This window comes from Pantherophis guttatus, chromosome 6, assembly GCF_059756535.1.
Source record: "Pantherophis guttatus breed Tessera chromosome 6, ASM5975653v1, whole genome shotgun sequence".
Lineage (NCBI taxonomy): Eukaryota > Metazoa > Chordata > Lepidosauria > Squamata > Colubridae > Pantherophis > Pantherophis guttatus.
Window position 1 is genome coordinate 24,499,219 of NC_142068.1, and position 13,905 is coordinate 24,513,123.

General features: G+C 33.9%; 1 protein-coding gene across 3 annotated transcripts in view; it reads right to left on the reverse strand.

Moving 5' to 3' along the window:
• Positions 1-13,905, reverse strand: part of RSRC1 (arginine and serine rich coiled-coil 1) — a 131,694-nt gene that overhangs the window by 55,726 nt on the left and 62,063 nt on the right. For all 3 annotated transcript variants that reach the window (XM_034439134.3, XM_087872108.1, XM_087872109.1), the window contains exon 6: positions 1,639-1,690. In XM_034439134.3, coding sequence (XP_034295025.1) covers positions 1,639-1,690 — 52 coding nt within the window. The remainder of the gene's footprint in view (positions 1-1,638; positions 1,691-13,905) is intronic.

Consider the following 13,905-nt stretch of genomic DNA (forward strand, 5'->3'; position numbering starts at 1 on the left):
ATTCAGGAACTGCCTGCTTAACATCTGCTCAAAGAGAGAACATTGCTGTGATATTGTTAAACTGTATTAAAATAATGCGATACTTATTTATTCTAGTGAAAAAATAAGTAAATAAAGTCACCCAAATATATCATGATTAGTGATAAAGTGGGGCTTCTTAAGGATATAAAATTACTTCCTTTCCAGATTATTTGGTTAGTTTCTCTAGCTATATAAAGAAATATATAGTCTGCAAATAAAGTGAAAACTATGAAGAACATTAAAAAATGTTAAGAATGATGTAATCTGTGCAAACAACATGTAACATCATGGGATTTATATAAAATACTTTTTGAAGGCAAAAGTGTAATATACAATGGGTACATAAGTATATTTCAAAAGTCCTTTTGAATCCAATATAAAGAGAAATATTAGACATAATATTGTTTATATACATAATACTTTAAAATATGCTTTAAAATATACTCTTAAAATGTATTTTAAAAATGTATTACTATTAATTAATACATTATATTAATACATTCTCTGGGATTCAAATATTTTTGCTGATCTCTCCAAAGTGCTAATAATAATTAATACATAAAAATTATATAAATATATACACCAGAGACACAAATTCAATTTTTATCATTAATGAAAATATTGTATTCTAGCATCCTTCTACATGAATACTTTATTACAAATATACTTCATAAATAAAATATAAATAAATATTACAGTAGCTTGATATCATTAAAAAGAACATATAGAATAAATATGAAAACATGGAAGTGAAAAGAGCAAAGTGTTAACTCCCAAAGCTTTACAAACCACTTTGTATTGATCATTACTCTTAATTATTAGGATGAATCCAAAAGCTAGGTCTTCCTTTTCAATATTTCAACAAATCTCCCACAAAAGCTCCCCTGCCTCTTTCTTTAAGATAATTTGGTATCAGGTGAAAATCTACCTCAATTTATACTGAAAGGAACAGTTTGAATAATTTTCATTTTGTATAGGATATTTTAAAAATACATAAGCTTCATGTTTTTCCTGAAAATTGCCTAGAAGATGTTTGTTAACATGCAGCCAAAGAAAAGGAAATAATATTATTTAAAATTTTATCAATAACACTTATTTTCTCATCACATATTTTATTCCAGAATATGAAACTCTAAAGAGGTTTTTTTTTTAAAAAAAAAAAATGCATTAATAAGAAGATTGCAAGAATCTGAAATAATCTTTAAAAACTATGCATCTGATACAAATGGACAAAACTTATGGAATCTGTAATATTCTGAAAAACAGGATATCTTAAACCATGATTTCATCACGAGATTCAAGTTAACAATGAATCTAAAATTAAAAGAAAAAATCTGGATGAAACAAACAGAACTTTAAAATAAAATTAGAATTCAATAAAGCAAATAATGTATTGTGGATTTGACAAAGATTTTTGTCTTGTACTAATTTTAGGTCTCTTTTTCAAATGAATTCTTCCACCTATCTAGCTACTGTAAATGCAGTAATTAATAATATATAAGGGCTGGCTTATTAACTATATAACAATAATAAACATAAGTAATGTGGCTGTTGAAGTAAACATTAACCTATCTTACTTTTTTTTAAAAAAAATTATATTTTCATTGCCTTACTCACCAGCAGCTTCAAGGACCAATTGTAATCTAGCTTTGGCTTGCTCAGCAGCAGACTGCAAAAAAAGAAAACAATACAGATGATAAATAATGTATTTGTGCAATAATTAAATGTTGAAATCTGGGTGGATTGATGTCAACACATAGTTCTCAAATTTACTGTATTATGTATTAATAGATGTATGTGATTCAGTACTGTTCCACTTTATTCAGGTTCTGGGATCAAATTTTCTGACAATTTTTTTTGTTTCAGAATTTGAATTTCCTAAAATAATCTTCTAAAACGTAAAATATACAGAGACTAATTTTATTATGAACATGTTTTACATACAAAAATATATAAATACAAAAAAGGCAATTAAAGGCATGTAAGATATGCAAATAAATGAAACAATAAATTGGATGAATTAAGAGTTTTACAAAATGTAGCAGTTTTCCTTATATAATCCAATAAATACATAATCCATTTTAAATCCATTTTAATTCAAAAACTTTCATGTCTAAAATATGAAAGTAACATGACATAAACTAAGCTCCAAATAGTTGCTCTAAATTAAATCATTTGTGATTTAAATTATTGTTACTATTATTTTATTTTTTTATCATTTGTTTTGCTGTAACTATAGTTTTTTGTTTGTTAAGTCCGTAAAAAAATGTTTTGCATTACACTGTGACTAGTCATTTATATTACAATTAACAATATGTAATTAATTTTCCAGGTATTAACTGTCAATGAAAAGTATTTAGAAAAATTAAGCCAAAGGTTGCAATGATGCTACCATTTAACTTACTAGAAACTGATAAAACCATAAATAAGTCAAGATATGACATATTTTGGGGGAATATAGTTTAAAACTTCGATAAAGCAAAGTATGACAGCAAAGTACCTCATCCAAGTACTTTTCCCTCAAATAAAAAAGTAACTATGAGAAATTTAATTTTAATATCAAAATATTTCTAATTTTTATACTCCACAAGAAATGTTGGAAATCTATACATTATACCAACTGAGGAAGCACACCAATACTTTTAAGTATTGTATTTCATCTGCTTAATCTCTCCCACTGGTAATCCAACAGCTATATACTGTATATACTTATAGCACTCAATTTGGTCTCTTTCGACCCTGTGCATATTTTACACTTTCCCATAAAAATCCTTGACGGATCGTACAGGTTACTCCACTTACAACTTTTGGTTAGTGACTGTTCATACTTACAACTGCACTGAAAAAAGTGACTTATGACCTTTTTTCACACCTACAAACATTGCAGCATCCCTAAGGTCACATGATCAAAATTTGGACACTTAATGACTGGCTCATATTTCTGACATGTGATCATCTTTTGAGATCTTTTGACAAACAAATCAATGGGGAAGCCAGATTCACATAACAACCAAGTTACTAACTTCACAACTGTAGTGATTCACTTGACAACAGTGGCAAGGAAGGTCAAAAAATGTGGCAAAACTCACTTAACAACAGAATTTTTTATCTCAATTATGGTTGTAAGTCAAGGACTACCTGTATTTGTCATGGGAAGGGACTGAGATGGCATGTGTCCAGCCTGTACTACTCATGCTGGCAGAGGTGGGCCTTCTCTGCTGTTGCTCCTGCCCTCTGGAACATCTTGTCCCTGTCTTGTGAGGTTGGCCCCAACCCTATCATTTCATAATGGCCCTAAAATGTGGCTCTGCCAGTTGGCTTGGGACCCCAGTGGAGGAACAGTGCAATGGAGGTAGTTGATTGAGTAATAACAGATCCCACCTTCCTCCCACTCCACCCCCGTCTTGCCCATGTGTTCTTGGTTTAATATCTGATTTTAACTTTTTATGTTATGTTTTACCTGTGGTAAGATGGACGGCCAATAAATGGAATGAATGAATGAATGAATGAATGAATGAATGAGCATTCAACAAATTCTCCATAAGAGAATTTGCCTGAAAATACTAATATATCCCACACCTAATTTATTTAAGAATGGGGAAAAAATTCAAGTGCCTGTACTATCAAGAGCCTTGATAGTACAGTGGTCTACGCACCCTGTTATTAACACAGCTGCCTGCAATTTACTGCTGGTTCGAATCTCTCCAAGGCTCAAGGTTGACTCAGCCTTCCATCCTTTCTAAGGTAGGTGAAATGAGGACCCAGTTTGTGGGGGCAATAAGCTGACTTTGTATAAATATACAAAAGTATGAAGGCTATTGCTTAACGCATTGTAAGCCGCCCTGAGTCTCTGGAGAAGGGCGGCATATAAATAATAATAAAAAAAAAGTGTGTGTGAGAATTCTAGCCCATTACAGAGAATGGGCTACAGAGAATTTTGTTTAAATTCTCCTCCCAGCCTCAGATTACAGCATAATCACGTTGCTTTTGGTATGTGCAAAACAGTAAGTAGGCAGTTGAAAATTCCATAGCGGAAAATAGTTAGGAGGAAAATAAAAGCCATAAGTGTGAAGCTGAATATATGGAAAGCACAGCTGTAATCATGTGATTTTCCACATAGTGACTGCTTTGCTTAGTAGTGAAATGTCTGGTTCCAATTAAGATCATTAAACGAGGACTATATAATCTTCAATCCAATAGATCCTGTACATGCCCTACAGTATTTAGCTTTTCTAGCTCTTTTTCTTAACTCCATATGCCTAACCCTAACATATTTACTATCTTTAATTTTGTGACTCCCAATTCTTTGCTCAATCAGAATATGGTACGATGTTTTTATTTTTACATAAAGCAGCCCAATTCTTTTGCAGATAAACTATGAAGTCCATATGATAGATTTTACCATTAAGTAATTGTCAATTCTAGCACCATACAGATATTCTCTATGATGACCTATCCCTAATCTGGTATTTCAGGTCTCCTGATGGTGCATTCATTGATGCAGTAAGTGATTCCTTCCACATTGCCGCTGGTGTCCTCTGTTCTTGCTTTTTCCCAATCATCTGGGAAACTATCTCCAGAAAGGTAAATCTTCATAAAATGGCTAAACTATGCTAGTTTGAGCCTGGTCATTTGCACCTCACGTAATAAGTCTGGGTTGATTTGCTCAGTTTGATTTGATTTGCTTGTTTTCTCGTCAAAAACCACAGGATTCTTCTACAAAACTAAAGTTCAAATATATCAATTCTCTTCTTATCCTACTTATCGAAAGTCCAATTTCACTTATTGATCTAATAAGGTTATATAGGTTTCAGCATGCATTCTTCTCCCCAACACAAGTCATGTACATTTCAGTTACCTGGATTACAATAATTCATTCAGTGCCCATTCATTGGTGCTTAACTTTATGGCTATTGCAGTGCCCTCATGGTTACATGATTGGAATCTGAGCCTTTGGCAATCCAATCTCCATCTGTTCGCATTTACAACAGGTTGCCAAGCCCACCATGATCATGTGATCGCTGTTTGTAAACTTCCCTGCCAGTTTCCTCACAAAGTCAACAGGGAAGCCAACAGGGAAGATTGCAACTGCTTCCTTTTTCAGCACAGGGCACTGGACCCTGTCTCCTTCTTAGATTGCAAAGTTCTTCTTAGATTGCAAAGTCTTTCTTTCTAATCTCAGGAGGGCAGGATAACTGACCGCTGTGCCATAGAAAGGAAGCTCTCTCAGCTTTGTTTCTCGATTGCACCATGCTGCTTCCCCTTCTTGCCCTGGCTAGAAAGTCTTTCTAACTTTCTAGCACATGATGGTGGTGGGGAGTTTGCAAGTTGGGCTAGAGAAAGGAATCTGAGCCGGTTCCGCACTTGTTTAACAACTCACACAATGGTTTAGTGATCACAGCTGGGAAGGTTGGGATAGCAATCTTTCAGCAATGCATTCACATCAGCACCTCTCTTAACAACTGGGAGACAAACTCTGCACCAAGTGGAAGATCCAACAGGTTCCTAACAAACCTAGCAGACAACTTCGTTTTCCAAAAAGTAGAGAAGGGAACAAGGGGATCAGCCATATTGGACTTAATTCTCACCAACAGAGATGAAATGATAGAAGGTGTTGAAGTTACAGGAACCTTGGGGACAAGTGATCATGCATATTGGAATTCAACATTATGCAAGCACAAGTAGTAGAACAAAGTCAAACTAGAGTTTTGGACTTTAAGAGAGCTAATTTCAATAAACTTAGAGAGAGCTAGGGAAGGATTCCATGGATGAGAATCCTCAAGGGGAAAACAACTCAAGAAGCTTGGGAAATTTTGAAAAGTGAGATTATAAAAGCCCAGTCTAACACAATACCAATGAAGAAGAAAAATAACAGCTCTCAAAAGAAACCAGCATGGCTGCAAAAACAACTCTCAACAAATTGAAAGACAAAAAGGACAAATATAAAAAGTGGGAAGAGGGGCATATAACTATGTCAGAATATCAGCAAATAGCCCGAGCCTGCAAAGATGAAGTAAGGAAAGCTAAGGCTCACAATAAACAAAGACTTGCGACAAAAGTAAAAAATAACAAAAAAAGCTTCTTTCAACATGTTAAAAACAAGAAAAAGGTCAATGAAACAATTGGTCCATTGCTGGGAGAAAGTGGCAAGAAGGTGACAAGCAACAGGGAGAAAGCAGAACTACTTAACTCGTTTTTTTGCATCTGTTTTTACACAAAGGGAAAAAACAGTCCAACCTATCAAAAACAGCACCACAAAAAACAGATTAGGAACACAAGTTAAAATAGGGAAGAAAATGGTAGGTGAGTACCTGTCCATCCTAGACGAGTTCAAATCACCAGGACCAGATGGATTACACCCCAAGGTTCTGAAGGACCTGGCAGATGAGACCTTCAGAACCACTGAACTGTATCTTTCAAAGATCCTGGAGCACTGGGGAACTGCAAAAGGACTGAAAAAGAGCTGATGCAGTTCCCATCTTCAAAAAAAGAAAAAAAATAGATCCAGGAAACTACAGACCTATCAGCCTGACCTCAATACCAGGGAAGATTCTGGAAAAGATAATCAAGCAACGAATCGGCAAACACCTAGAAGCAAACAAAGTAATAACCAAAAGCCAACATGGGTTTGTCAAAAACAGATCATGCCAGACTAATCTTATTGCATTCTTTAACAAAGTGACAAAATTAGTGGACCAAGGAATACTGTTGATATAATTTACTTGGACTTCAGTAAGGCATTTGATAAAGTAGACCATAATCTACTACTAGATAAAGTAGAAAAATGTGAGTTAGACAGCATCACCACCAGATGGATTCGTAGCTGGCTGACCAACTGCATTCAACATGTAGTCCTCAATGGAAATGCATCTACATGGAGGGAAGTATGCAGTGGAGTACCCCAAGGCTCTGTTTTAGGCCCAGTACTCTTCAACATCTTCATCAAAGACTTGGATGAGTGGATAGATGGGGAAGTCATCAAATTTGCAGATGACACCAAGCTGGCAGGAATAGCCAACACTCCAGAAGATACAGAAGGATTTTGACAGACTTGAACATTGGGCACTATCTAACAAAATGAAATTCAATGGTGAAAAAAATAAGGTTCTACATTTAGGCAAGAAAATGTACAGGTACAGTCTATGTGGTACCTTGCTCAATAGTAGTAACTATGAGAGGGATCTTGGAGTCCTAGTGAACAACCATTTAAACATGAGCCAGCAGTGTGCAGCAGCTGCCAAAAAAGCCAACTCAGTTCTAGGCTACATAAACAGAGGGACAGAATCAAGATCATGTGAAGTGTTAATACCACTTTATAATGCCTTGGTAAAACCACACTTGGAATACTGCATTCAGTTTTGGTCGCCACGATGCAAAAAAGATGCAGAGACTCTAGAAAGAGAGCAGAGAAGTGCAACAAAGATGATTAGGGGACTGGAGGCTAAAACCTATGAAGAATGGTTGCAGGAACTGGGTATGTCTAGTTTAATGAAAAGAAGGACTAGGGGAGACATTCCAATATCTCAGGGGCTGCCACAAAGAAGAGGGAGTCAAGCTATTTTCCAAAGCATCTGAGGGCAGGACAAGAAGCAATGGGTGGAAACTAATCAACAAGAGAAGCAACTTAGAATTAAGGAGAAATTTCCTGACCGTTAGAACAATTACCTTGTCTCCAGAAGTTGTGAATGCTTCTGGAAGTTTTTAAAATGTTGGATAACCATTTGTCTGAAGTGGTGTAGGGTTTTCTGCCTAAGCAGGAGATTGGACTAGAAGACCTCCAAGGTCCCTTCCAATTCTGTTATTCTATTCTATTCTATTCTATTCTATTCTATTCTATTCTATTCTATTCTATTCTATTCTATTCTATTCTATTCTAGTCTATTCTAGTCTATTCTAGTCTAGTCTAGTCTAGTCTAGTCTAGTCTAGTCTAGTCTAGTCTTATTCTTATTCTATTCTATTCTATTCTATTCTATTCTATTCTATTCTATTCTATTCTATTTGCAATGACTTATGACTATAATGGGAAGGCTTCATTATGGTCATAAGTTGAGGACTATCTATAAAAATCATTGAACAAAATGCATGGCAATTTACATTCATGTATGAAATGGTTTAACAGTTTCATTCTTATAGAACAATGAACTTTGGTTAAAGTAAGTTAATATTTCTGCTTAAAAAAAGCAACATCAGTTAAGAGGAAAAACACTAAAGAAAGAACCATCTGCAGCCAATACTATTTGTTGATTTATACACGGTTAATGAAGTTTAGAGTGTTAATTCAAATTGGCCCAATTTGTGCACTATTCAGATTTTTAAAATCCTTCGAAAGTCATTTCAAGGGCATTTCTTACCTGTTGGAGGAAAGAGTTGTGATTTTTCACAACTGATTCTGATTAAGTAAAATCTTCATCATTCTAGCAACATCTTTCAATCTAGAATTTAAGATTCTTAATCACAGTTTTCATTCTAGATTTGTTTCAAATGAGCATAAACCAAACTCATTCATTTCATTTATAATGAAGTCTATCATGATGTTGTGGAATTTCATGACATTTGCATAGTACAAATGATTTAAATTGAAGCTAGTAGTATAAATTATGTAATATTCATTCATCTATATTATTTGTGTGATAGTTGTGTGATAGTGGTGGTGATGCAAATGACATAGACTGTCATGGAAGCACGACGGAACTATTCAAGAACTGCTAATAGATTTATTTGGTGATTGCCGTATTTTCATTTGAGTTAATAAAAGAATAAAAATATGTCTATGTCTACATGTGTAATGTCAGCATTTGAGACAGTTCTTAAAACCTCAATCAATATCATAAACTTCCAAGTGTAAAAAAAAGTGTTATTATTTAGTTGTATTGGTTGAAAATGCCTTTCAAAACAAAAATAAAAATAAAAAATCCTCCAGCAATCAAGCTAGTATTTAATCAAACTTCTGTTGAAATGTTTATGGAAGAAAATACATACTTAGAAGAAATAATTAAATTCTGTTAGTAAAATCATTTATTGTCCTCCATAAAATGTCTACACACATATGCACACACACATGCACACACAGAATATGAAATCAGCAACATTTTACACATTCTCATACTTCAGAGAGCGCTAACAGCATTTCACTAGTTGAAAGCACTTTATCTTCATGTCTCTATAAGGCAGGGTTGGTGCATAATATTGTAATTTATATTGCCTAAATGTTATTTTGGGAGCATTGCATCATTTCTCAAACTTCATGACCTTTACAATTTTCTAAACTTTTATTTCCCTCATTATTCTGAACAGATTTCATTACATATTTTGAATGTAAACAACCCTGAATAATGATGGGGATCCATTACGTATGTACAGCTCTGACAATTGTGCATGAAACCGAGATGGAAACCCAGTGCATTAATTTACCTCTCATCTTCAGTAACTGCACTCCCATAAAAAGTTTTATACTCAACTCACATAAATCATGGAGAAGAAAAATGAGAAAATCTGGTGGCTAACTCATCTTCTACCATTCTGTGAAAATGAAATTCACTGAAATACCTATCAAAACTGCAATCATAAAGAGATAATGTCTTCTTAGGTCTATCTGCACTTTCCGATTTAATTTCCTCCATGCCCTTGACATCCACAGATACCATTAAGATTAAGCGCATATAGTAACTGAGCAGTTTTCAGATTTTGATATATGGGGCCTAGGCACTAAATGTAATATCATCATTTGAAAATTAATGCAATATTTCTTTTGTTAGTTTTTTTGACTAGGAAAGCAGGATGAATACTTTGGTTTCTCTCAAGTAATTTCCCCATCAGAATGACATGCAATTATGAATAGCTATGCACCTGGTCAGAGGTCAGTCAAATTACTACATCATTTAATGAGTAGAGAGATCAAAATGGAGCACACTGTTGCTGCTGAGAGACGCCTTGCAGCCTGCTACATCAAATGTGATAGAATCATTAGAGTAATAAGCATGAAAATCTGTTTGCAGATTAACCTGTGGTTTCATGCTGCTTTCATCTAATGGGGCACTGTGGAAATCTTGTCAGCTTTTCATCAGCTATGATCAAATTACTGAAATTGCGTACAAACCACTGGCACAATTGGAAACAACATCCACAAGTACAGGGTTTTTTATGTAGATGCCAAAGAAAATAACCATCTTTGTATTTTATAGTTTTATTTACTTCATCTGATCGTTCTGACAATCTGTGCTATAAACATCTATGTATGTGAGCAAATTGTAAAATAATACCAGTCTAATTTATGAAACAAAAGTAGCCCTGAAAAATGAAAATATACTTATTCTTGGTACTGCTAATCTAAATATTGTTAGAAAAAAAAAAAGATAACCTGATGCTTGGAAACTATGTATTATTTATAGGAAAAAAAAGTAAAAGTTTTATTTTAAAATAGAAACATTAAAGAAATCAATCTTTTTCACATTTCAACATCTTGTTTTAAATACATTTATCTAATACAAACAGAAATGTAATTTTAAACAAAATTTGGATTTTCATTCTCTATTAAAACATGTTTCTAGTTAATTTTCCTATATTATGATAACATCTTTAGTAATTATATATTGGAAAATATTATATAAAACTTCCTGGTAAATAAAATTAGAAATAAAGTATTTTAAAATTAGGACTGAAAACCTGCCTCATAATAAATAAATTTATTATGTTAAAATATACTTCCATGATACATAACAATAAGCTCTAATGATTTTGATAGAATGAAATAAATGGTGCAGTAAAATAAGTTAGCAATTAGACAGAAAGGATTTTTCTCTCTATATTGTGAATGAAGTATTATCGACGAAGCTTTCACTGAAAATTTCAGTCAGAAAATGCAAACATGGACACTGATGATGAAAGTGATGTGTCAAAACTATGTTATTAATGAGGTAGTTTGATAATATAGAGTGACCTTTAATTCCGAAAACAATGAAAAAGAAGTCCACACTGCACTTCACACCCCGTGAGATCAGCCTGCCTCCAAGTCTGCTGGCTTTTTGAAGATCCTGAATAGATGGCTACGTTTCTGGGTTTGAAGGTTTGAGTGTATATTTGATCCTGAGAATTAGTTCTATTGAAATATTTGTGTTATATCTGTATTGATGGTCGTTTTACCTTGGCTGGGAATTCTCTATTCATTTAGAGGTCAATTTGTTTTGCTGTTTCTTTAAAATCATTAATTGTTGCTAGCTTCCTAGAATCTCTTGTTTGAGATGGATAGCCATATAAATTGAATAAATTGTTATATCAATTATGGTAGATGAAGCTCACACTAACTGCCAATTAAAGTTTACTGACAATGCTTCTGCAGTAAGGTCATCAAATGATATCTGTGGTATGACCTTAATTGGGCCTTTGCACTTGGAAATGAACTTTAAATTGCATAATTAAAACATAACCATTTTCAAATTCTTCAAAGGAAACAAGGGGAGCTGACAGCAAGTTTAGCTACTCACTGTCCATTAAAACTCTTTAACCAATTGTATCACAAAAACAAACAATCATAAAGTTATATTTTTACAGGTAATCCTTGATTTACAGTCATTTGTTTAGCAACTGTTCAAAGTTACAAAAGCATTGGAAAAAGTGACTTATAACCGATTATCACAGTATCCCTATAGTCATGTGATCAACATTTGAGTATGATTTTAACATAGTAAAAGTTCATATTGGCAATTGGCAGGTATTTAAGGCAGCTGCAACATCCCGGAGTCATATGATTGCAACTTTCCCAGCAAGCTTCCAACAAGCGAAGACAATGGTGGAAGCCAGATTCGCTTAACAGCAGGGTTCACTTAACAACTGCAGCAATGTACTTAACAACTGTAGCAAACAAGGTTGTAAAATCAGGCATACTCAGCAACACTGTGTGTAGATGTGCTCCTGTGGGAGCTGTGTTGGTTGCTGATTTGCTTCTGGGTCCATTTCAAGTGCTGGTTGTCACGTTTAAAGCCATTCATGGCTTAGGACCAGGTTATCTGAGGGTCCATCTCTTGCCGGTCACATCCACCCAACACACTAGAGCAGGAAGGCAAGGAATGTTGCGGGTCCTGTCCCCTAAGTAGGTACATCTGGTGGGGCCTAGAAGAAGGGTCTTCTCCGTGGTGACTCCCTCTCTTTGAAATATTAGAAATTAGACTGGCCCCCACTTTGACACTCTTTCATAAGGCTGAAGACTTGGTTTTGCCAATGGACCTGGGGAATAAAAAGCGGGATGGAGGCCACCAAATGACTTATTTGACTGTGTGTTGTCGCTAGGGTGGGTGGGAGGGGGGTTATTATTATTTTTCTATACTATGTTTTTGTTGTTTGTAATCTGCATAGTGAGTGAGTAGGCAGCTATATAAATTTTGTAAGTAAATAAACCACCATGCTTAACAACAAAAATTTGGGTCCCAATGGTTGTCATAAATTGAGGGCTATCTGTATAAGGTTTCATCAACCTAGGTGAATCAGGAACTATTTGAAATGTATGCAAATGCTAAAGGAAAGAGCATATTCATATGGTCAATAGAATACATTATAGAAGAAATTCGTCCTGAGAAAGAAAATAGAAAGTACGTACTGTAAAAACTGTTCTTTCATGGCTCTATGCATAAAATCAAATATATCTCCCATTTATCTCCTGAAAGACAAGGGTTACCTGCTTGAATTGGTAACAAGAAACTTTGAGCTACAAAATGGGATCAATGCTAACATACTGCAAGCATGGAACACTTTTCCAGCTGCTGCTGCTGTTACAACTGTCACCACATCCAAAATAGTCAGCATTTAATAATCTTTGTTCAGAGAATTTGGTCTCCTCAGGTTTTTTATATTTTATTTGGCTAGGCTTAGGTCTAGGAAGTCTTAAGAAAATACGTCAACTTATTTAGAAACTGCGTAATGCAGAACAGTATCTATTTTAAATTAAATATTAGGAAAATATTTAATTTCCCCTATATTGCAATGTACACGTTTTATACATGAATAACACAGATGGCAATTGTACACCACTGCTAACAAATACTTTTGTTACAGAATTACATTTTTGCACCTTACAGAGTGCAATACGTTGCAACATAAAATACGGTTTTTTTGTGCCAGTGACTAACAGAAATTTGCACTTTACGCAGTATATTATTTTTTCTTATAACGTATTAGTTCCTGAACAACAACAAAATAAGAACAAGAACTTGGAAATGTATACTTATACTAAAAATATTTTCCTGTATTCTGAATCTTAACTAATATCTTTGAATAATAGGTGCTGTAAATTCAATAAAAGCTCTAATCTGTTCTGGTATCAACAACATAGTTAAGCCTTCAGCCTGCCTCTCTTCTGTAGACCAGAATTTGATCCTCAATCATTGACAGAATAAGAGTAATATATACACTCCCAAATCTCTAGAATATTTTACCTAGATACACGCTGACTGCTTTAATTCACTTTGGAAGCCAATTTTGGTTAAAAATGTGTATAATAATCTGTTTTCACTGCTGTAAAGCTTATTTTTATTAATTCTTTTGGTGATTCTTTTTGGCATTTTTCCATCTATTTTTCCATTGTATCAAATGTAAATTATTTTCATTTATTTATTGTTTGTTTGTTTGTCTGCTTGCCTGCCTGCCTACCTACCTACCTACCTACCTAATATATATCGGCATTTGAATGCTATTTATTTAGATAATATTTATTCACAAACTACATATTATATTTAGGAGAAACAAAAAGTACAAAAATATCTTTCCACACAGAATTTCAAATGTAGTTTATAATTTGCATTATATTATATGCATCAGTTAATTTTCATTAATAAATTAGCAAATTATTAATTCGTTATCACTTATAAACATTAGTGTTTATGATTCAGCAGCAT